This window comes from Corylus avellana, chromosome ca3 (genome assembly GCF_901000735.1).
Source record: "Corylus avellana chromosome ca3, CavTom2PMs-1.0".
NCBI classification, from domain to species: domain Eukaryota; kingdom Viridiplantae; phylum Streptophyta; class Magnoliopsida; order Fagales; family Betulaceae; genus Corylus; species Corylus avellana.
In genome coordinates this window covers 8,366,404-8,388,212 of record NC_081543.1, presented here as the reverse complement: position 1 = coordinate 8,388,212, position 21,809 = coordinate 8,366,404, and the positions used below count along the sequence as shown (strand labels likewise).

The 21,809-nt window shown below is 35.9% G+C and overlaps 3 protein-coding genes and 1 non-coding gene across 5 annotated transcripts; 2 read left to right on the top strand and 2 right to left on the bottom strand.

The window, feature by feature from the left end:
* Positions 1-1,960: 1,960 nt before the first annotated feature.
* On the top strand, positions 1,961-5,005 carry LOC132173701 (flavin-containing monooxygenase FMO GS-OX-like 3). Its single transcript, XM_059585276.1, has 7 exons — positions 1,961-2,583; positions 2,656-2,726; positions 2,809-2,961; positions 3,054-3,136; positions 3,348-3,483; positions 3,563-3,736; positions 4,540-5,005. Exons 1-7 carry the CDS (start codon positions 2,004-2,006, stop codon positions 4,729-4,731), a joined length of 1,389 nt encoding a protein of 462 aa, XP_059441259.1. The 5' UTR covers positions 1,961-2,003; the 3' UTR covers positions 4,732-5,005.
* A 25-nt stretch (positions 5,006-5,030) lies between these two features.
* Positions 5,031-5,101, bottom strand: TRNAG-GCC (transfer RNA glycine (anticodon GCC)). The gene has a single exon. It is a non-coding gene; the product is annotated as a tRNA-Gly (tRNA).
* A 2,235-nt stretch (positions 5,102-7,336) lies between these two features.
* Positions 7,337-10,851, bottom strand: LOC132174032 (protein RGF1 INDUCIBLE TRANSCRIPTION FACTOR 1-like). The gene is made up of 5 exons (XM_059585745.1): positions 10,837-10,851; positions 8,619-8,801; positions 8,425-8,499; positions 7,781-7,924; positions 7,337-7,687 (listed from the first exon to the last, which is right to left on the bottom strand). Exons 1-5 carry the CDS (start codon positions 10,849-10,851, stop codon positions 7,337-7,339), a joined length of 768 nt encoding a protein of 255 aa, XP_059441728.1.
* A 5,377-nt stretch (positions 10,852-16,228) lies between these two features.
* LOC132173700 (flavin-containing monooxygenase FMO GS-OX-like 3) lies at positions 16,229-19,571 on the top strand. 2 transcript variants are annotated; one of them, XM_059585274.1, is made up of 7 exons: positions 16,229-16,851; positions 16,958-17,028; positions 17,105-17,257; positions 17,368-17,450; positions 17,678-17,813; positions 17,904-18,077; positions 19,112-19,571. In XM_059585274.1, exons 1-7 carry the CDS (start codon positions 16,272-16,274, stop codon positions 19,322-19,324), a joined length of 1,410 nt encoding a protein of 469 aa, XP_059441257.1. In that variant the 5' UTR covers positions 16,229-16,271; the 3' UTR covers positions 19,325-19,571. The 2 variants fall into 2 exon arrangements, with proteins under 2 accessions (XP_059441257.1, XP_059441258.1); XM_059585275.1 differs by having other exon boundaries at positions 19,090-19,209.
* The last annotated feature ends 2,238 nt before the right edge of the window (positions 19,572-21,809 follow it).

Genomic DNA, 21,809 nt, shown 5'->3' with positions numbered 1-21,809 from the left:
GAACTCGGTGAATCTGCTCAGCCCTATGGCCAAAGAGCCACCCCCAAATGGCCAAGGCCACCCCCCAATTTTTTTTTTTTTTTTTTAGAAAATACTTTTTTTTTAATTAAAAAAAATTAAGAGGTGCCACGTGTCAACGTTTGATTGGTCCACGTGGAATTCTGTTAAGTTAACAAACGGTCAACTGACGGAGGACTAACTTGGTTTATTATCAAAACCACTGGGACCTCCTGTGATAAAAATAAAACCCCAATGGAGAAAAAAATAAAGCCATAAAACCCCAGGGACTAATTTAGTATTTAACCATTTTTTTTTTCAAAAAACATGTGCATCTCACATCCTATTTATTATTTTTTTTTTTTTGAAAGTTCTCACATCCTATTTAAAAAACATATATTTCTCACTTGAAAAGTGACACATGTCATTTTAGGCTGAAGGAAATAAACAGAATTTTCTTCCAAATTGAGTTGGAGGAATTTTCTCCAACCTATTTTATAAGGACAAAAATTTCCTCTAATTCAGTCTATAAAAATGACATTTTGTTATATATATATATATATATATATATATAAATGAAGCATGTCAATTTTATAAAATAAGTTTAAAAAAAAAAATTAAACCAATTTAAAAGAAAACTGATCCTTTCTGCCTGGCCTCTTCCCGTTAAAATGTCTTGCTCCGTCCCTATGTATTATATATATATAAATTCAGTAGTTAACAGCAACATTGTTTTATATATCTGGTCCAAGAATAAATCTGTGAAGATCCTTGTTGTGCCCATCATCTTTTCCTGCTCAAGCCTAGGCGCCTAATACGTAGTACTCATCTGGACCGTATATTATCCCCACAAATTAACGCTAAGAAAGCCGCCAGTCACCAGAAACAAACGACAAAAATTTCCTCTATGTGCATAGAAAAATGAGAAATTGCTCCGTTTACTTCGACATAAAATAGTTTTTGTCGAAAAATATTTTCAGGAAAGTCATTTTTCCTGAAAATGTTTTACAATGTTTATTGTGTGCATAGAAAATAATATTTTTTAATATATTTTTTAATATAAGGTCCCCAACAAGACTTGTTTGAGACTTCGCCGGAACCTGCCCAGGATCCTGACGGGACTTGTTTGGGACCTCGCTGGAACCTATCCGGAACTTGACAGGAACCCGCTTGGGACTTGGCCGAGACCCCGCCGACACCTGCCTGGGACCCCACCGGGACTCGCCTAGGACTTGATTGGGACCCGCCCGGAATTTGATCGAGACCCGCCCGAAACTTGACCGGAACCTCCCGAGCAGGTCCCGGTCAAGTCCCAGGCGGGTCCCTATCAGGTCCTGGATAAGTCTCGGGTAGGTCTAGTTAAGTCCCGAGCGGATCCCAATCAAGTCCCGGGCAAGTCCCAGTTAAGTCTCGGCGAGGTCCCGGTCAAGTCCCAGGTAGGTCCCGACAGGGTCCCGGGTGGGTCCCGAGCGAGTCCTGAGCAGGTCCCGGTCAGGTCTCAGGTGGATCTTGGTCAGGTCCCGGGTGAGTCCCGAGCAAGTCTCGGCGAGATTCTTGGCGAGTCTTGGCAAGGTCCGTTAATTTAAGAATGAGATGTTCACAATCGAAAAATAGTTTACGGTTTTTAAAATTGTAAACTATTTTCTGAAAATTAAAGAATAATTTTCGGTCAAAATAAAAGTATTTTTCGTTGACTACTATTTTACATCGAAGTAAACATCGTAAAATGCAAAAATCATTTTCTGAAAACTATTTTACGTCGAAGTAGACGGAACTTAAGTTTGAAACCGTAAACTATTTTCTAAAAATTAAAGAATAATTTTTGGTAAAAAATAATATATTTTTTGTTTACCATTATTTTATATCGAAATAAATACCGTAAAATACAAAAATTATGAAACTATTTTAAGTGGAAGTGGACGGAGCGTAAGTTTTTGTCCCTTTATCCAAGTAAGTGCAATTATTTACATTCATATTGCGAGCTCTTCTTTCCATCACAATGAGAAATGGGAATCGCAGGAACACCTTCGACAACAATACGACAACTGCCCATGTCACTCGCGTCCCGCCACGTGGCCGTGATCGGAGCTGGCGCCGCCGGTCTCGTAACGGCCCGAGAGCTCCGGCGCGAGGGTCTCAGCGTGGTGGTCTTTGAGCAAGGCGACCAGGTGGGCGGCACCTGGGTCTACACCCCGACGGTCGAGTCCGACCCGAGCGGGCTCCGCCCCATCCGGGCCACGGTCCACACGAGCCTCTACCGGTCCCTTCGCACGAACCTCCCCCGCGAGTGCATGGGCTTCCGGGACTACCCGTTCGTCTCACGGGACGACCCGGACAGAGATCCGAGGCGCTTCCCGGGTCACCGAGAGGTCCTCATGTATCTCAAAGACTTCGCGAGCGAGTTTGGGATTGCTGAGTTGGTGCGACTGAAGACGGAGGTTGTGCGCGTGGGATTAGTGGATGGCTCGAAATGGAAAGTGATATCAAGAAAGAGTGGCAGCGACGAAGCGGGTGTGGATGAGATTTTTGACGCCGTTGTTGTGTGTAACGGCCACTTCACCGAGCCTCGTGTCGCTGAAATTCCCGGTATTTATTTGTTTCATGGGTACATGAATGGGTTTTGATGATTATTATTAATTTATTTTAATTTATTTTCAGGCATTGGTAAATGGCCTGGGAAGCAAATTCATAGCCACAATTATCGTGTTCCAGAGCCTTTTAGAGATCAAGTATGTGCCAGGTTTCTATCTGATTTGTCGTTATTATTATTATTATTTCTTTTTTGGGTATTTAAAGTTTGCTTTTTGACAGATTGTAGTGTTGATAGGGAGTTCAGCAAGTGGTGTTGATATTTCTCGTGACATAGCTAGTGCTGCCAAAGAAGTACATATTGCTGCTAGAACATTTGTCGATGGAACATTGGGAAAGCAGGCTGGCTATGATAACCTGTGGCTTCATCCTATGGTAAAAGTCATTTCCCATCGTGACAATTGGGTGGCTATTATCACAATTTATGATCAAGTAATTTCACTGTGATTCTGGGTAAATTGTTGCAGATAGAAAGTGTCCATGAAGATGGTACTGTATATTTCCTAGACGGTAACTTTGTCCTTGCTGATGTCATTCTTCACTGCACAGGGTATGCTGCAAACTCCATTAATTGGCCTTAGCTTTTCATCTAGGACATGAATTCTCTTTGCAGAAAGTTTCATATTGAATGTAAAATTTGCGATTGAACCCAAGATGAATTAAAAGTTGTGGGTATGTTTGTTAAAATGCTTGGGAGAGTGGGTTCTAAGAATGTTTTGTGTTTTTGGGTTCTAACAATCAAAAGCCTCTCTGTTATGAAGGTACAAGTACGATTTTCCTTTTCTTGAAATGGATGGCTTTGTGACTGTGGATGACAACCGTGTAGGGCCACTGTACAAGCACATTTTTCCACCAGTCTTGGCCCCATGGCTTTCCTTTGTTGGTTTACCGTGGAAGGTTTATCCCTACTTACCATATTTTGTTTTGGTTGGATATATATATTTTGATCTAATTAATTAGTTAATTTTGATGCTAGGTTATCCCTTTTCCCATGTTTGAATTACAAAGCAAGTGGATAGCTGGTGTCTTGTCTGATCGACTGATGCTTCCATCACAACAAGAGATTATGGAAGATGTTGAAGCTTTCTACTCATCGCTCGAAGTTTCTGGCACGCCTAAGCGATACACTCACAAGATGGGTGATTATCAGGTATATATTTTCCCAAACCAGGAACCTAACATAGTAACATGGTCTATTTTGATGTTTGTTACCTAGTTTTTTGGGCGCACATGATCAAGTATGGTGGCTAATGGCTCATTTTCAATGTGTTGTTAAGAGAATAAATTTTATAATGACGGTAAACAAATCAAGTCTTTTTGTGCCCTCTAATGAAAAAATGATATATCGGTGTGAAATGCAAAAACCAAAAGAAAATAAGAAGGAAACACTAGCTTATTTGCTATTTTCTTCTACAATCATTATCTGCAATTAAAGTCCTGCCTAATGTTTGTTTCTCCTTGGCTATAGAAACTAAAGCACTTCCAATCTCCCAAAAATTGTAAGTAGCTATTGCTTAAAGAGCAAGTTCGAATATTACTTTTGGGTGTTGCAGATAGAGAAACCCAGAGGAAATTTTGGAAGAAGATGGAGTGAAAACCCTTGAAATTTGATGAAATAGGGAGAAGAAAATGGAGCTCTAGGATTCTCAGTCTATATCAAGTGAGAACGTACTCTTTAAGGAACAACTACTCACAATTTTTGGGAGATTTGCGGAAGTCGATTGTAGAAAAGAATAGTAAATAATCTAGTGTTCTTGTTCTTTTTTTTTCAATTTTTGTATTTTATGCTGATGTGTCATTCTTTCATTAGAAGGCCCAAGTCTCTATAGAAGTTATTCTCATTGTTAAATAGTCCCACACTGGCACAATGAAAGGCGTTTACTAAAATTTACCTTGATTCATGGTAAGAGAAAAGCTAATTAGTTGAAAACAATTTTGGGTGTCACTTTGCAGTTCGAGTACAATAATTGGCTTGCCTCTCAGTGTGGATGCCCTGCAGATAAAGAATGGAGAAAAGAAATGTTTTACTCAAGTAGCAAGAACAGATATGCTCGACCGGAGTCTTACCGTGACGAATGGGAAGATCATCAATGGCTTTTGCAAGCTCATGAGGATTTCATGGAGTACACCTCAAATCGTGTTTAGTGTTAGATGTCTCCCTCAGTAATCAAGCTTTAAGACTTTCCTTTTTTTTCTTTTTTTTTTCTCGAGTTATTATTATTCTCTTCTACTTATTCTTCTGAATAAATAATGTAATTTAAAAAGAAAAATGAGAGAGAGGGGTGCATTCTTCTAACCTTAGGAACTTCAAGATTGAAAGTTCTTAGAAAATGCTCAAATTTGGCTATTTAATGACCATGTCTTTATTTGTTACTTATGCAGCTTACACACTAGTACTATTGAATGAGGTGAGAAGGAACCGAGGGAAGAAAAAAAAAAATGAGTGCACCAGCCGGGAATCGAACCCGGGTCTGTACCGTGGCAGGGTACTATTCTACCACTAGACCACTGGTGCCTTGTAGTGTCTTTGTCTTAGAGTTTTGTTTTATTGTATGGAAGCAATAACATCATGACATTTGCAATACTCTCTTTACCCACTTTAATTATAGAGTAATCTTAATTATAATATTCCTTTAATATGATGCCTTGTTCATCAATAACGGTTCATTTGAATGGGGGCATTTTGAGAGAATTGAATGAAAAAATTAGTTGAAATCAACCACTCTTGTTTCATGATTTTTCAAGGATTTTGCGTATGTGCTATAGTTTTTTTACTAAGAAATGATTGTTATCAATATATATATTTTTTTTCAATATTCTATTATAAATTTAATAGATTAACTATTAGATTTAAATGGTCCACCATTGATTTATGTAGAGTCCACATAAGTCCAAAATTTAATGATTAATTTGTAAGATAATATGAAAAAAATATTGACACTAATCATTTTTTTTTTTTTTTACTACATCACATTTGCTGTAAAACCAATCACCAGTCCAGATATACACACCAGTTTTTTTGTTAAACGTCATCGTCTTTAGAAAGGTCTGATAGGAAAACTCCGATGCCTAAGTTAATTTCTTGGAGAATAGTGTAAGCCTTAATACACAAGATTTGAATCGGAAATTTATATATGATGTAAGAGGCTATTTATAGGATGAGAAATAGAGCTAGACTTGAACTAGGTCTCATTTTTCAACTTGATGTGGGAGTGCTGAAAGTTTGAATTAAATATGGGATCCTACTTCAATTAGTCTTGGAGTAGGATTGTTGTGTTAGATTCTTCAAGAAGTTATAATTGGACCTAGATTTAAGACTCCTACTCTAATGGTACTTTTTGTGGGCCTGACATTGGCCTTGAAGCCCAAAATCTAATGGGTCAGTTACATTTTGAGGAATTTTCTTGTTTCTTCAAGGAAAATATGATATTTTTTTTAGTGTTTTTGATTCTCAGGCATGAAGTTACCTCATTGTTGTAGACTTCTTCTTGTATACGCTTCTTTGTAATAGAATCTTGTCTTTCTCCCTGTGGGATAGTTGATTAAGCAGTTAACTGATGTGGTTTGTAAGTCCTTTTACTGTTCGTGCGAATTCTCCGAAAGCAATCAACGATCCCCTTCCTTAAGAATACACTCCCATCTTCAAGAACCCAAACTCACCTACTTAAACAACTTTCGCTTAAAGTTGAGTCAAACCCATTTCACCACATATCCCATCAAGTCAATCTCTTATGTGAGGTCAAAACATATTTAGATTAGGGTTAAGTTGGTGAAAAAGTTGATCCACGGTATGTTTATTAAGTTTGTGTATATTATCAATATTGACCTAGTCGGACTAAAATCTTTATAATTTTTGACTTTTGAGTTCCAATTGAAGCAAAGTTGATGGCGTTGGAAAGTTGACTCAAAATGCTACAACTTTGTTTTTCATGAAAATTTTCTAATTCCAATGTTTAGTGGGTCAAAAAGGGCCGTAAATACAAGTCAAAAAATCTATATGTTTTATGGAACCAACTTTATGATTTTAAGACTAGTTTCTCCGTCTATTTAAAGGCCTTTGGAATACAAATTTTATAAGAATTTGAGGCAATATTTTTCAGAGAAAAAATATGAGGTTATTCCTTCGTATACTAAGAGAGAGAATCTATATGTTTTTGTCCTTTCAATTATTTATATCTTAGGATTTTTGTTATAAATCACAACAACTGAAGCCTATCGAAGTTATGGTAAGAGAGATCAAGTAAAATAATTGTTCCAGACGTTATGGACATGGCTACTGTAGTAGAAGTCAAGTAAGTCGATTGTGTTATGCAAGAGAGGGTCAACTTCAAAGGTTTTGTAAATGTGAACTTTTTGTAATCCTCATATTTTTTTTTTTGATGAAAAACTACTAACTTTCTAGGCAGTAGTTATAGCTCAAATCAAACATTTCACAACGGGTGAAAACTCCAATGGTCACGCCCAAAGGAAAAAATTACATTAGTCACCCATTTCCGCCTTTTTGAATAAAAAAAGAAAAAGTGATCAAATGATCAAATTTTAAACTTGGGCAAAACTTAATTACTGCATTCTTAAAATTAAAAACTCAAAAACTAAATCCAAAAATCACCAAATATGATTTTTCCCTAAAAATATATATAATATCATATATTGGGACTGAATCCCAAATACCAAACATGTAAAATTCCTGAAAACAGTAGGAGAAGCAACAAAATACCAAACATGTTCCCTTCCCATTCTTCCTTCGCATTCAATTCAACGGTGAACGGTGAGGCACACCCTTTCTCCGGTTCAAAGCCAGGGCAATCTCCGACTCCGGCGAGCATCTAAGCCGGTAAGAACCCCGAGGCACTGAGTTTAAGCTACCGCGTTTCATTTTCGCGAACTCTTTTGTGACAGTACTACAAGCTACTGTTTTGTCTCTCATTGCGCGTGCACTCGCTGAACCCGAGTTAGAGTCGAGGACCGAGTCACGAGTCGTTTGGTCATGATCATGATCATCTTCTTCGATCTCTGAAAGGCTCTTACTTCTCGGTTTTTCTGGTAATATCGGTAACTCACAGTTTCCACCACTGTTGGCGGTCTCTAGTTGGTGATGAACCTGCAGTAATTAACATGGATGAGGTAAATTTTGGTGAAAATAAGAGCGACCCAGATAAATAAAATGGTGAAAAATATAAGTGGGAAAATGGACCTTGCAGGAGAGAGAACAATAGAGGAATGGGTCTTGGAGAAAACGGTCACATTTAACACAAACCCTGCCTGAGCATCTCAAGGAGCCGTGGGACATTGGCCTTTGGTTCAAAAATACCACTTTTGCGCTGTTTGTTGTGTATGGCTGTACAATTAAACACACAGATAATTAACCACCAATATACCTAAAATTTCAATGCAAGATTAATTAAAAGAGAAGGCCTAGGAAATTTAATTAAGGAAAAACTTTAGACTGGTTTGGACAATACTCTTCTAAGGTTTATAAACTTTCAATTCAATTTCTTTTAATTATTTCCTTCTCTTAAGACTTTTATTAAATTTTGTCAAGAATTACACCTGAATTATCAGGAACTCAAAGTATTTTTGAGTTTCTGTAACTGCGATCAAGCGCGATCAAGCATTGTTAATAAGTGCGATCGATCGCACTAACAGAGAATAAATTTTTTTAATAAAAAAATCATGGATCTTTTGAAAATTTTGACAAAATTTAATAGAATATTCTAACGAAAGATAGTAATGAAAAGAAATTGAAAGTTTGATAGTCTTTCAGTGAAAATTTTTAAACTTCAAAAGGTACTATCAAAATGTGTAAAAATTCAAGAATGCTTAGAAGATTATACTTACTTGAACAAGGGAACAATTCATCACTTGTTGAGCATCTCTCAATCTCATAACATCATGATAAACATACCTTCTTATCTAAACATGCCAAACAAACATTAAAAAAGAAGAAAAGAAAAACCAATGAATAATCTGAATCCAAGGTTATGCAAATTATGCATTCTTTCTTCTTCTATGAATCGGTTTGAGAGTGGGACCTGTAAGAGAGGGTGAGGGTGGTGAGAAGGTAAGCAATGGGGGCATATGCTGATGCAACATTCCATGCAAAAGATGTTCTTCTCATTCTTCTTTGCAAACTCGTGAGTTATGCATGGGTTGAAGAACTTCTCTCCCAGTAGAATCTGGAGCCAGTGAGGAAATATTGAACTACTTGCACCATCCTGAAAACCAATAAATTATGTCATATAAATTTCAAATCTCAAATCTCAAATCTCAAATAATGTAACTTGAGTTCACCATTTCTTCCCGTAACGAACAGAATGAAGAAAGCAGGGAGCAAGGTACATGTGTAAAAGGGAGGTTATTCTTTCTGAGAAAGAAAGAGAGAGGGGGAAAAAGCAGTCAACTCACTGGGCAACAAGTTATTGGAATTACTGTACTTACCAGTAATTATAGTTGGGGATCATTTATTAAAGCATAGAGCACGAAGCTATACCAGTTAATCTACTTGTAGGTTATATCAAATCTTTTTGCAACTTTAATTCACTACACAAAATGGGTTGGATCTTGTTGTTAACGTGTCCCACTTTGCCAATTCCTGCCAATGCCCCCACCCCTCTATAACATTGGACCCAATACCATGCCCACTTTTTACCACTTCTTGGTGAAAACAGTACAAATTTTCCTTGAGAGTAGGGCATGCTGCTAGGCTGGCTAGCTGGTGCCATCAATTTTTTTTTTTTTTTCTTCTTTTCTTTTTGGGATTTGTTTTGTTTCCTTTTTCATGGTGCGGTCATCATTTGGTTTCTTTTCTTTTTGGGATTTCTTTTCTTGGCGCGGTCATCCATTTGACTGAAGAGTAATGTTATGAACCATATTTTTTATTATTTTTTTATCTTCTTAAAGTTAATATGATTTTTAAAATTACCATTAGATCAAAATTTAAGTATCATTTATCTAAAATTTAATAGTGATTCACTGATTTTAAAAGTCACATTAACTTTAATAAGATAAAAAGATGGTCCTTAGCATTACTCGTTGGTTATATATTGGTTTTTTTTTTTTTTTTTTGAGCACCATTTGGACTGGTTTTGACATATTTCGAAGAAGATGAAAAATTTAGGGGAAACGTTCCATAAGACTTTTGAACTATCACGTATTTTGAAAAAACACTTCAAATTTTAAAAACTCTCAATTTCATTAATCAAATTTTCAATTTGATGCAATTTACCCAATTCTGTCAATTTTTGTCATTAAATCATAACAGAAATTCTTAAAAATACTAAATTACTCTTTAATTTTCGTTTTTTTTTTTAAATTAAAATAATTTTTAAAAATGAAGAAAAAAGGGGTCAACTTGTGATTTTTTTTTTATAATAACTTTATTTTTTAAAATTTTTAATTTGAATTTTTTTTTTTAAAAAAAAAGGTCAGGGGTACATCGATTATTTTATCATTTTTCACGTTTAAAAACTGCCGGACGAGAGTACATTGCATTAAATTGAAAGTTCATATCGTGAAATTGAGAGTTTATAAAATTTAGAAGAATTTTTTCAAAACGTGTGAGTTCAAAATCTAAAATGAAGTTTCTTCAAAAATTTAATAGGGATCACTGGATGGTATAGTAATTAAGGCCTTGTTTATTAAACAACATGGCAACGGCACTATTCATTTATTTTAAATTTTAAAATAATAATAATAATGATTGGTATAAAAAAAGTGAAAAACTAGTATTAAAAAGTGAAAAAAAATTGTTTTGTAATAATTCTTTTATTTGAATAGTAGTAATAAGTAAATGATGTAATATAAAAAGTGAGAATGTTTGTTGATTTTTCTTTCTTTTTTTTCGAAAAAAATGTGAAATAATATTTAGTGGAATAGTGGTGTTTGTAAACACCACCTTGTCAGGGCCCGCTAAATGTGTTCTGGGGCCTTAGGCGAAACTTTTAAATGGGGCCTTATTTTTTTAATATTTATATATTAATTAAATAATATTTATTTTGATATTATTATTATATTTAGAGTTCTCATTTTTATTAATCCTTACAAAATAAACACAACAATAAAAAAATAAAATTTTATTTTTTAATGAATCGTTACCTCTTTGATACACCTGTTTCAAACAAAACCCACCAAAAAAATTTGACAAAAAGACATACAAAACTCATAAAAAAAATCAAGCACAGAAATAAACATCACAAAAAAAAAAAAAAAAAAAATTATTATTATTATTATTATTTTTTTATGAATCCTTACCTCTTTGATACCCATGTTTCTCTCTTTCGCATTGTCTCTCTCTCAATTTATATCTCTCCATCACATTTTGTTTTGAGTGAAACTAAGGAAAGAGAAAAAAGAAGATAAGAGGGGAGGTTGTCGACAATGGAGAAGAAAAGAGAGAAAAAAAAATAAAGGAAAGAAAGTATATGGTTAGGTAGGGTTAAAATGATCATTCAATATCAAATAATTTCGGATGCATAGATAAGCTCTTTTTAAGTATAAGGATATTTGTTTTTCTGGATTAATTGGTCTTATTTTACCATGAGCCTTAATAAATTGGGGCATTTTTTAAATTATTTACTTATCATGATTAGAGGCTTTAAGTTTTTATGAGAAAAAAAATTTAGGCCTAATTTAAAAAAAAAAAAAAAGGTTATTAAAAAACTTTTTTGGGTAATTTTCTTTTTTTAAAAAAAATTTTGGCCTTATTATTCTAGAGGCTCTAAGCAAGCGCCTCACTCGCGGTCTAACCGGCCTGAACCTAGTCTACGGTTACAAATGGTACAGACACCACCTAATCTACGGCTACCAGAGGCCTATGTATTTGCCCGTTAAAAAAACAACTGACCTACCTAGTGCTCACCAGTCCAGGGGTGGACTAGTCATTGAATGGTGGCGTGAATGACAGTTTTGTATAGGCTGTAGGCCATCCTTTCTTTTCTTTCCCTTCCTTCAATCCCCATCAAAAATTTATTCTTCATTGGAGTCTTTGATCCTTTCAGTACTTTTCTCCGATGGATAAACGATTTTCCCGATTTTGGCACTACACTATTTATCTCATTTTTTTTTAATTTAATTTTTTAATATCATTTTACCTTTTACACCATATCACTTATTTTTTATTATTATTTAAATAAAAATTTATTATAAAATAAAATTTTTTCATACTAAATATTCTTATTTTTTCACCTTTTTTTTTTTAAAAAAAACTTTCTTACTTTTTTTTCACATCAATCAATTTTTTGCTACAGTATTTATACTAAATATTCTTATTTTTTCACTTTTTTTTTTTTTTAAAAAAAATTCTTACTTTCACATCAATAAATTTTTGTTACAGTATTAAACCAAAACCAAAACAAAATCGTTTATCAAACAAACTTTTAATGCGGCCTCCACAAGACTTTCATTTTGTCATGTCACATAAATTTTATAAATAATTTGGTAATATATTTAGGCCTTGTTTGGTAAACAACGTAAACTTTACAATATACTCTTTATATTTGGTGAGAAAAAAAATGAGTGGAATAATTAATATAGAAAAATTAAAAAAATAGTATTAAAAGGTAAAAAAAAATTTGTTTTATAGTAATTTTTTTATTTAAATAATAGTAAAAAGTAAATAATGTGATATAAAAAGTGAAAATATTTTAATGTTATTTTTTTTGAAAAATTAGATAAATAGTATGATACGATTTGGTATTATTTACCAGACACCACCTTAATTTCTCTATTGTGGTGGCTAGGACTGATTCCTGCATATAGTTGCTAGAATGGATTGTTTGGTTTTGATGGGTATATCAAAAACTTAATTTAAAGAGTTCATATGGACAAAACAGGGGCTCGAAAAAAAATTTAGGAGATTGTGGACACTGGACAAAAAAAAGTTCACCCAATCAGTCGAAAGAAACAAAAATCAAGGCCGAAGAGATATAGATTACAGGTGGGGTAGTAGCAACGGTGGTGTGGCAGCGGCGGGCCAGGCGGTGCCGATGGGCTATGGTTGCGGTGGTTTTTCAATAGAAGGTGAAATTGTCGAACTTGAAGGATTTTAGAGATTAGATCGAGTTTTTTTAGTTGTATTTGGTTTTTTTTTCTTATAAGTTGATGTGTCACTTTCTTATTGGAGGGCACAAAAGTCTTAGTTTGTATCAAGACTTTATAGAAGTTATTCTTAAAGACTTAGGCCTCATTTGGTTTGCGGAATAGACCCTTGAATTCGACTAGCTAACACTAGGTATAGCTAGTCCTTTGTTTGGTAACACTCTATTCTTGAGAATAGTCTATTCCCATGGAACTACTAATCTCATACACACAGGGTTAGCTAAGCCACTTAAAAATGAGTGGCTTAGCTAATCCTTTCATGTGGGATTAAATTAATTGTGTAAATTGCCGCAAAAAACCCCACTTGTGTGATTAAATTTCGTTCTCTCTCTCTTTGATTCTTCTATATTTCTCTCTCTCTCTCTCTCTCTCTCTATATATATATATCTCCGTTTCTCTTTTCTTCGTCTCTATATTTCGTTCTCTCTCTTTTTTTATCTCTTTTTCTATTTTCTCTCTGATTCTTCTGGTACAATTTTTCTGCAAGTGCAAACGATTTTTTTTTTCTCTATGCCATCTCCATTCTCTGTACCGTTTCTCTCTGATTTTTTTCTCTCCGTTTCTCTATTTTTTTTTTTTTTTTAATTCTGTTTCTTCGTCTCTCATTTTTCTCAGTTTTTTTTTTCTTTGACGGAAAAACAGAATCTGCAAGGTTTTTATAAAATACAAATATATAATCTGTTTTTTTATTTCTTTTGATTCTCTGTACATTCTCCAACAATTTTTTTTATTTTATTTCAAGATTGAGTTTGATTATGTTTTCTCCAACTATATATTTTTATATATAAATAATTTTGTAGCATAATTGCAAAAAAAAAAAAACAAAAAAAAAAAAAAGCTTCACATACCTAACATAATTAAAAACAAAAAAGAAAAAGAAATTATGGTAAAGTTGTTTATGTCTAAAAAAAAAAAATAGAATGAAAGTCCTTAATAATATAAATTGTATTTGTATTATAAGGGTATTTTAAGAAATTTGATTACAATATGATTCAATTTACTAACATATTGCATTGTACCAAACAAAGGAATATGATTAGTTTCCTCAAAAAAAAAAAAAAAAAAAAAAAGAATATGATTAGCTAGTCTATTCCAGCGTTATAACCAAACAAAGGAATACGAATAGCTAATCTACTTCACACTCTTCTATTCCTAGTAGTAGTTAATCCTTTTCCAATGGACTAGACATTCCGCGAACCAAACGAGACCTTAATGTAAGAGTTAAATATGATTTTTTTTTTAATTTTATAAATAAAATATAAAAATAAATAAATAGGTGGTCTTGAATATTTTTTTTTTAATAGGTAAATCTCTTCTCATTCCATAAAAGATTCAGAACATATATCTCTTACATCACATGGCATAAAACTCCTAAAAATATAGGCAAAAGTTATGTGATTACAGAGTCGTAGATACATTGAAAAATCTAACAATCAAATTGTATTCATGTCCTGGCAGACTAGATATAAGACATGGGTAGATCATATCCTTACTACAAAAGTTTTATTTAACCGACCGTGAGAGATAAGTCCTCACACTGAAAATTATTTGTCCTCAACTCAAAAGTCAAAACAACATAAATAAACAAAAAAACAAAAAACCCCAAACAACAGCGACAATCTCAGACAAAAGCGCGTGAGATTCACACGATCCACGCTCCGGCCCATTCGAACCACAATCATTGTGTACGGATCGGAGGGAAAACGCTTGTTGTCTACACTACTCATTGGCACCATCGAAGAAAGTATAATGACATGTATAGAGCTTGGACTGGCAACGAAAACGTAGATCTACTTCGAAAACAGCCGATCTAAGAACCCTTAGATAAAACAACAAAACCAAAATATCAGGGAGGAAAAACAAACGGCAAGGTGGAGTAGATGGCCAAAGAGGTGAAAGCTAGGCGTCGCTGCTGAAATCTAAACAAAATATAATTAAAACAAAAACAAAGTAAAAGGAAAATGGAAGAAGAATCCATCATTCTCCTTCCACCCTTTTGGATCGCTCAGGAAAGGGGTTGGGGGTCTTGAATGTATATATATTCAAGACCCCCAACCCTCTTTTGAAACAGTTTAATCTCATTTATTGATAAATTGGCATAAAGCTCATACAACATAGAGCAAATGTTACAAGCGTCAAAGATGATGTATTACATTCCAGACTTATACAAAATATGTTAACCTATGACTAATTTTCAAATTAAATAGTAGATCTGCGCCAAACAGACTCAAACCAATGTATAGACAACTCTTATTCCTCGGCTTTTAGTCCTTAGCATTGAGGATAGACAACCCCAAGCTAAAACTTATCATTCTCGACTTGAAAGCCAGGATAACGTTCACATTCACAATTCAAAGGTCTGGACCAAGTCAACTATCCCGAAGGGCATCTGGCGGGCAAATCGCGAGAGAGGATTGAACATTATTACAAGCAAAAACAAAACCGATACAGGGAAACAAAACAAGACAGAAAGAAAAAAGAAAAGAAAAGAAAAAGGGAACGCCATACAAAATTACAGGAAAATAACCAACATAAAAAAGCATACTAAGAGAATGACAGCAGTCGGAAAGAAGAGCCGATCGCGCACTCGTTGGAAATCGAAAACAGAAGGGGGCGTTGGAAGCTCATCGCTGTGGGAGGCGCGAGAAAAAGGCCTAACATAGGACAGTGGGTGGCGGAGTAGGCGTGAAGGAGATCCGCGGCGCACTCAAACGGAGGGAAAAGTTTGAGTGAAACCCTATAAGCATCACCCACAAAAGAGTACCTAAACAAGCATAAACAACAAAACAAAAACAGAAAGAAACAAACACAAACTCTAGCAAAAAAACAAGAAAAAGAGAGAATACAAGAAAATAAAAACAAAGAAACATGAAACTCAAAACAGAAACCACGTCGGGGAGGAAGGTTGCCGGGGGAAAATGGCCAGAATGCGAAGAACCCGAATGAAGCCGAAGAGGATAGGTGGAGGGCGAGCGATGATGTGGATTTGGCAAGGCCAGTAGATTGGGTAAAGAATGGCCGATCCAAAAGCTTGGAGCAAAAAAAGAAGAAGGAAAAGAGACGGAGAGAAAGGAAAAGGAAAAAAATGGCTCAAAGAGTTAGAGGCATCAGATAAATAAGCCAACTCACAAAAAGAAAGAGGACGATAGAAGAAGAGGGAGGAGAGAAGAGGGGGAGGGAAGGAGGGCCGGAGGGGTTCTCCCCCTCCGACGGCCCTCTCTGGTTGAATATATTTTTTCAACTCTCGTTAACAGCAACTTTGTCTTATGTATGGTCCAAGAATAATAATGAGTGTACATAGGCGGTAGGCGCTAATTCTGTGAAGATATTCCACCTTGTGCCCCCATCTTTTCCTGCTCAAGCTTACGTGCCTGAGACGCAGTACTCATCCGAACCGTACATTCTACCTACAAATTAACATATTAACGGTCAGAAAGCCGCCACTCACAAGAAACAAACGACAAAAATTTCCTCTCCCTTTGTGCATTGAAAAATGAAAATAAAATGTTTCTCTTATAAGTTTTTGTCCTTTTATCGATGTCAATTATTTACACTCATTTTGCGAACTCTTCTTTCCATCACGATGAAAAATGGCAATCGCAGGAACACCTTCGACAACAATGCGACAACTGCCCGTGTCACTCGCGTCCCGCCACGTGGCCGTGATCGGAGCTGGCGCCGCCGGTCTCGTAACGGCCCGAGAGCTCCGTCGCGAGGGTTTCAGCGTGGTGGTCTTCGAGCAAGGCGACCAGGTGGGCGGCACCTGGGTCTACACCTCGAGGGTGGAGTCTGATCCTCTCGGGCTCGGCCCCATCCGGGCCACGGTCCACTCGAGCCTCTACCGGTCCCTCCGTACGAACCTCCCCCGCGAGTGCATGGGCTTCCGGGACTATCCGTTCGTCTCACGGGACGACCCGGACCGAGATCCGAGGCGCTTCCCGGGTCACCGAGAGGTCCTCATGTATCTCAAAGACTTCGCGCGCGAGTTTGGGATTGCTGAGTTGGTGCGGCTGGAGACGGAGGTATTGCATGTGGGATTAGTGGAGGACTCGAAATGGAAAGTAATATCAAGAAAGAGTGGCAGCGACGAAGCGGGTGTGGATGAGATTTTTGACGCCGTTGTTGTGTGTAACGGCCACTTCACCGAGCCTCGCGTTGCTGAAATTCCCGGTATTTAAATACTAGTTTCTTGGGTACTCGAATGGGTTTTGTAAATTACTCAGATCAATCGGTTTGATAGTTTTTTTTAATTTTTTTATATTTTTAAAATTTTCAGGCGTTAATAAATGGCCTGGGAAGCAAATTCATAGCCACAATTATCGTGTTCCAGAGCCTTTTCAAGATCAAGTATGTGCCAGGTTTCTATCTGATATGTCGTTTTTTTTTTTTTTTTTGGATAGTGAACAAGTATGCTTTTTGACAGATTGTAGTTTTGATAGGGAGTTCAGCAAGTGGAGCTGATATTTCTCGTGAGATAGCTGCTGTTGCCAAAGAAGTACATATTGCTGCTAGAACATTTGTCGATGGAACATTGGGAAAGCAGGCTGGCTATGATAACCTGTGGCTTCATCCTATGGTAAGTTGGTGACAATTGGGTGGCTATTATGACAAATTATTCAAGTAATTTCGCTGTGATTCTGGGTAAAGTTGATCTAAACTGCTAATCTTAATTATAATTTGACGCAGATAGAAAGTGTCTGTGAAGATGGTACTGTATATTTCCTAGACGGTAGCTTTATCCTTGCTGATGCCATTCTTCATTGCACAGGGTACGCTGAAAACTCCATTATTTGGCCTTAGTTTTTCATCTAGGACATAAATTCTCTTTGGAGAAAGTTTCATATTGAATGTAAAATTTGCGCTTAAACCCAAGATGAGAGACACTGAATGATAATTAAATGTTTTGGATATGTTTGTTAAAATGGCTGGGAGAGTGGGCTCTAAGAATGTTTTGTGTTTTTGGGTTCTAACAATCAAAAGCCTCTCTGTTTTGAAGGTACAAGTATGATTTTCCTTTTCTTGAAACGGATGGCTATGTGACTGTGGATGACAACCGTGTGGGGCCACTGTACAAGCACATTTTTCCACCAGTCTTGGCCCCATGGCTTTCCTTTGTTGGTTTACCGTGCAAGGTTTATCCCTACTTATCATATATAGTATGCCCTTGTTTGTTTTGGTTGGATATATATTTTGATGTAATTAGTTGATGGGGTTGGTGCCAGGTTATCCCTTTCCGCATGTTTGAATTACAAAGCAAGTGGATAGCTGGTGTCTTGTCTAACCGACTGATGCTTCCATCACAACAAGAGATGATGGAAGATGTTGAAGCTTTCTACTCATCGCTCGAAGTTTCTGGCACGCCTAAGCGATACACTCACAACTTGGTTGATTATCAGGTATATATTTTCCCAAACCAGGAGCCTAACATGGTCTATTTTGATGTTTGTTACCTAGTTTTCTGGGCTCACATGATCAAGTATGGTGGTTAATGGCTCATTTTCAATGTGTTGTTAAAGAGAATAAGTTTTATAATGACCGGAAACAAATCAAGTCTTTTTGTGCTCTCTAATGAAAAAATGATATATCGGTGTGAAATGCAAAAAACTGAAAGAAAAGAAAAAATGAAAACAGTAGATTATTTGCTATTCTCTTTTACAATCATCTTCTGCAATTAAAGTCTTGCCTAAGGCTTGTTTCTCCTTGGCTATAGAAACTAAAGCACTTCCAATCTCCCAAAAAATGTAAGTAGCTATTCCTTAAAGAGCACGTTTGGTGGGATCCAGGCCCTTATTGCCAAGGAAAAATTTCTAAATTTGTGCAAAATCTGTTGAAAAAATTTCCTAAATACATTAAAATCGCAAAAATACACCACAAATTTGACCAAAAACACAATAATTGGGACCGACAGTACCAAAATTTTAAAAAATTTAACTTATCTCGTTACAAATCATATGTACCAGCCCAAAGGAAGGAAATAAATAGGGAGAAAAAAAAATGGAGCCCTAAAATTCACGGTCTATATTGAGTAAGAGAGAAACAAGGGGCTGGATTCCACCTAATGTACTCTTTAAGGAACAACTACTCACAATTTTTGGGAGATTGACTGAAGATATTGTAGAAGAGAATTGCAAATAATCTAGTGTTTTCGGTTTTTTCAATAGTTGTATTGTATGCTGACGTGTCATTTTCTCATTGGAGGGCCTAGGTCCCTATAAAAGTTATTCTCGTTCCTAAATGGTCCTGAAGTGGCACAATGAAAGAACATACCAGATATCTGGCATTTACTAAAATTTACCTTGATTCATGGTAAGAGACCAGCTAAGTTGGAGAAGGAGAGATGTTTTTGGCCTTTTACTAAAATTTATCTTGTTCTGATTTGTTTATAATAATTTGGTCATGCTCAAAAAGAATTTTGGGTGTCACTTTGCAGTTCGAGTACAATGATTGGCTTGCCTCTCAGTGTGGATGCCCTGGAGATGAAGAATGGAGAAAAGAAATGTTTTACTCTTGTGTCAAGAACCTATTTGCTCGACCTGAGTCTTACCGTGACGAATGGGAAGATCATCACTTGCTTTTGCAAGCTCATGAGGATTTCGTGGAGTACACCTCGAATGGTGTTAGTAACAGATGTCTCCCTCAGTAATCATGCTTTAAGACTCGTTTTGTTTTTTCTCTTTTGTGGTGCATTCTGCTAAACCTTAGAAACTAATCAAGATTGAAAAAAACATTATCGCACCGGCCGGGGAATTGAATCCGGGTCTGTACTGTGGCAGGGTAGTATTCTACCGCTAGACCACTGGTGCCTTGTTTTTACTTTGTCAGACAGATCTGTTTTATTACATATAAGGGATAAATACCAAAAAAGACAATAACATGATGACATTTGTATTCGTCTCTTTACCCCCTTTAATTATAGAGCAGTCTTAATTATAATATTCATTTGATATGATGCCGTGTTTGTCAATAATGGTTCATTAGAATGGGGCATTTTGAGAGGAATTGAATGAAAAAATTAGTTGAAATCAACCACTCTTGTTTCATGATTTTTTCAAGGATCCAACTTATGTGCTATAGTTTTTTACTACAACACCTGCTGTAAAACCAACCAACGGAGCAGACGTACACAATGGTTTCTTTTTTGGTTATATGTCGTCGTCTTTGCTACACTTAAAATGTCTGAAACATAAGCCAACTTATGTGGTTTAAGGGGCAGGGGAACATCTCTTTTCAAGGAAATAGAGATAGAAAGGGCCAACTCATTCCCATAACAACAACAACCTCTGAAGGCAGAACATGTAATTTTTCATTGTGAGATAGAATGAATCTGAGAGATTGAATGATCTGGGATTTCTTTTATTTTGAGAAATTTTCTTGTTTCTCGGAGGAAAATATGATATTTTATAGTGTTTTTTTATTCTCTGGCATGAAGTTACCTCATTATTGCAAGGAAACTGCTGCTTTTGCTATCAGGTTTTTCTGGATTGTGCATGCTCCAAAAAACCTTTATTGCGTTGCATCTGATAGAAGAAGACACTTGAATGATTCTGTTAGAAACTGGATTGCTGAACCTCCTGCAGATGAAACCATAATTGCTGAAGGTAAATGCTAGGAACTATATACAAAAATTGTGCATGTTAGTTTTTTACTTGTATACAATCTGTGTTTCAGTTTTAGTTAGATCTGAGAGAAACTTGCTTAAAGTTTGGTTGATCTTGTCTGTCTTGTTTATGAAAGATTCCGTTGGGAATTGGATTTCTGTTAGGATGGCTGGTTGTCATCAGATTATTATGTACATTTGTGCCAATTAATATAAGAGTAATACGATTTGTAACGACCTAGGAAAAAACACTAGGTATCAATCTAAAAAAATTAGTCAATTTGGAATTTTTCTAAAATACCTTATAAAGCTCAATTTCACTTAGTAACTAGGCAATGTGAAATTTAACATTCATGACTATCTTTATAAATCACTCATTCTATGTTGGGTTACTCCCATCTTCTCAATATGGGACCCGAGTGTTAACTACTAGTCACATGATTTTGTAAATTTTGGGATATGTTTCTTGTCTGAAAGTGTTTTACATTTATTACCCTTAAGGCAATCTTTGGCAATGACAATATGGCCACCATTTATGGGATCAGAAGTCTTTTTTTCTTACAAAATAGTTGTGTCTGCACTGCATGATTGCAGGTAGAGATAAGTACAATCAGGTGCGGAACCCCCAAATTTTTATTTTGTACTTTTGTCTTTGGGAAAACTATGATTGCTAGTTCCGCCCTGAATACGGTAATATTTTAAATTCTGAACACAATAGAGTTTAGGGCCATTTCTAGACGACACAGTCCTATAATGTCCGATCTTTATAGTTAATAGCTTTTATAGGGCTGATGGCTCAGGTAGATGAGGTTAAGGTAAGAGACATGCTTCTGCAGATGGCTCAGACTTGAGGGGCTGCATTTGCTGGAGTCACCAGAGGCTCTGAAAGTGAAGGTGGCTGAGGCTATGGCCGCTAAAAATAGTTCAATACAATCCAATCCCTCAAAAATCAAATTACTAATTTTGTCCCTGTACTAAACCAGCTCATTCGGTTGTTTATGAGGTCAGTTTGGACTTTCTATTTTTTTAAGAAATTACAAAGGAGAAAAGGGAAGGGGAGAAATACGTCATCCATCTCAAAAAATGGATGGCCCTGCTCCATTTGAAATTTGGCTCTTTAGTCAAGAATTAGGCCGCCATGAAATGTTGTTTAAAGCAGCAATCCAAAGGTGGATATGCTTGTAGTGTACGAACTTGAAAACTTGTACAGAAAAAGAACACTAGAAGTCTAGAACTACCTAGATGGGAGCTACTTGAGCGGAGCAATACCACGATATCCAAACAGATAGGTAACTGATGATGAAGGTGTAGGGAATACCGCATTTGAGTCTGCAACTGAATTTGTGAATCTCCATATATAAAAAGAGGGTACTATTTATAAATATTCAGAGGAGAAATAACGAGGAAAGGGTACTATTTATAGAGATTCAGAGGAGTAATAACGAGGAATCAATTAACCTTACGCGTGACAAAAATAAAGTCGGATTGGGGTGGCAGCAACACGTGCATGCACGTGCGAAAGTAGAGACCG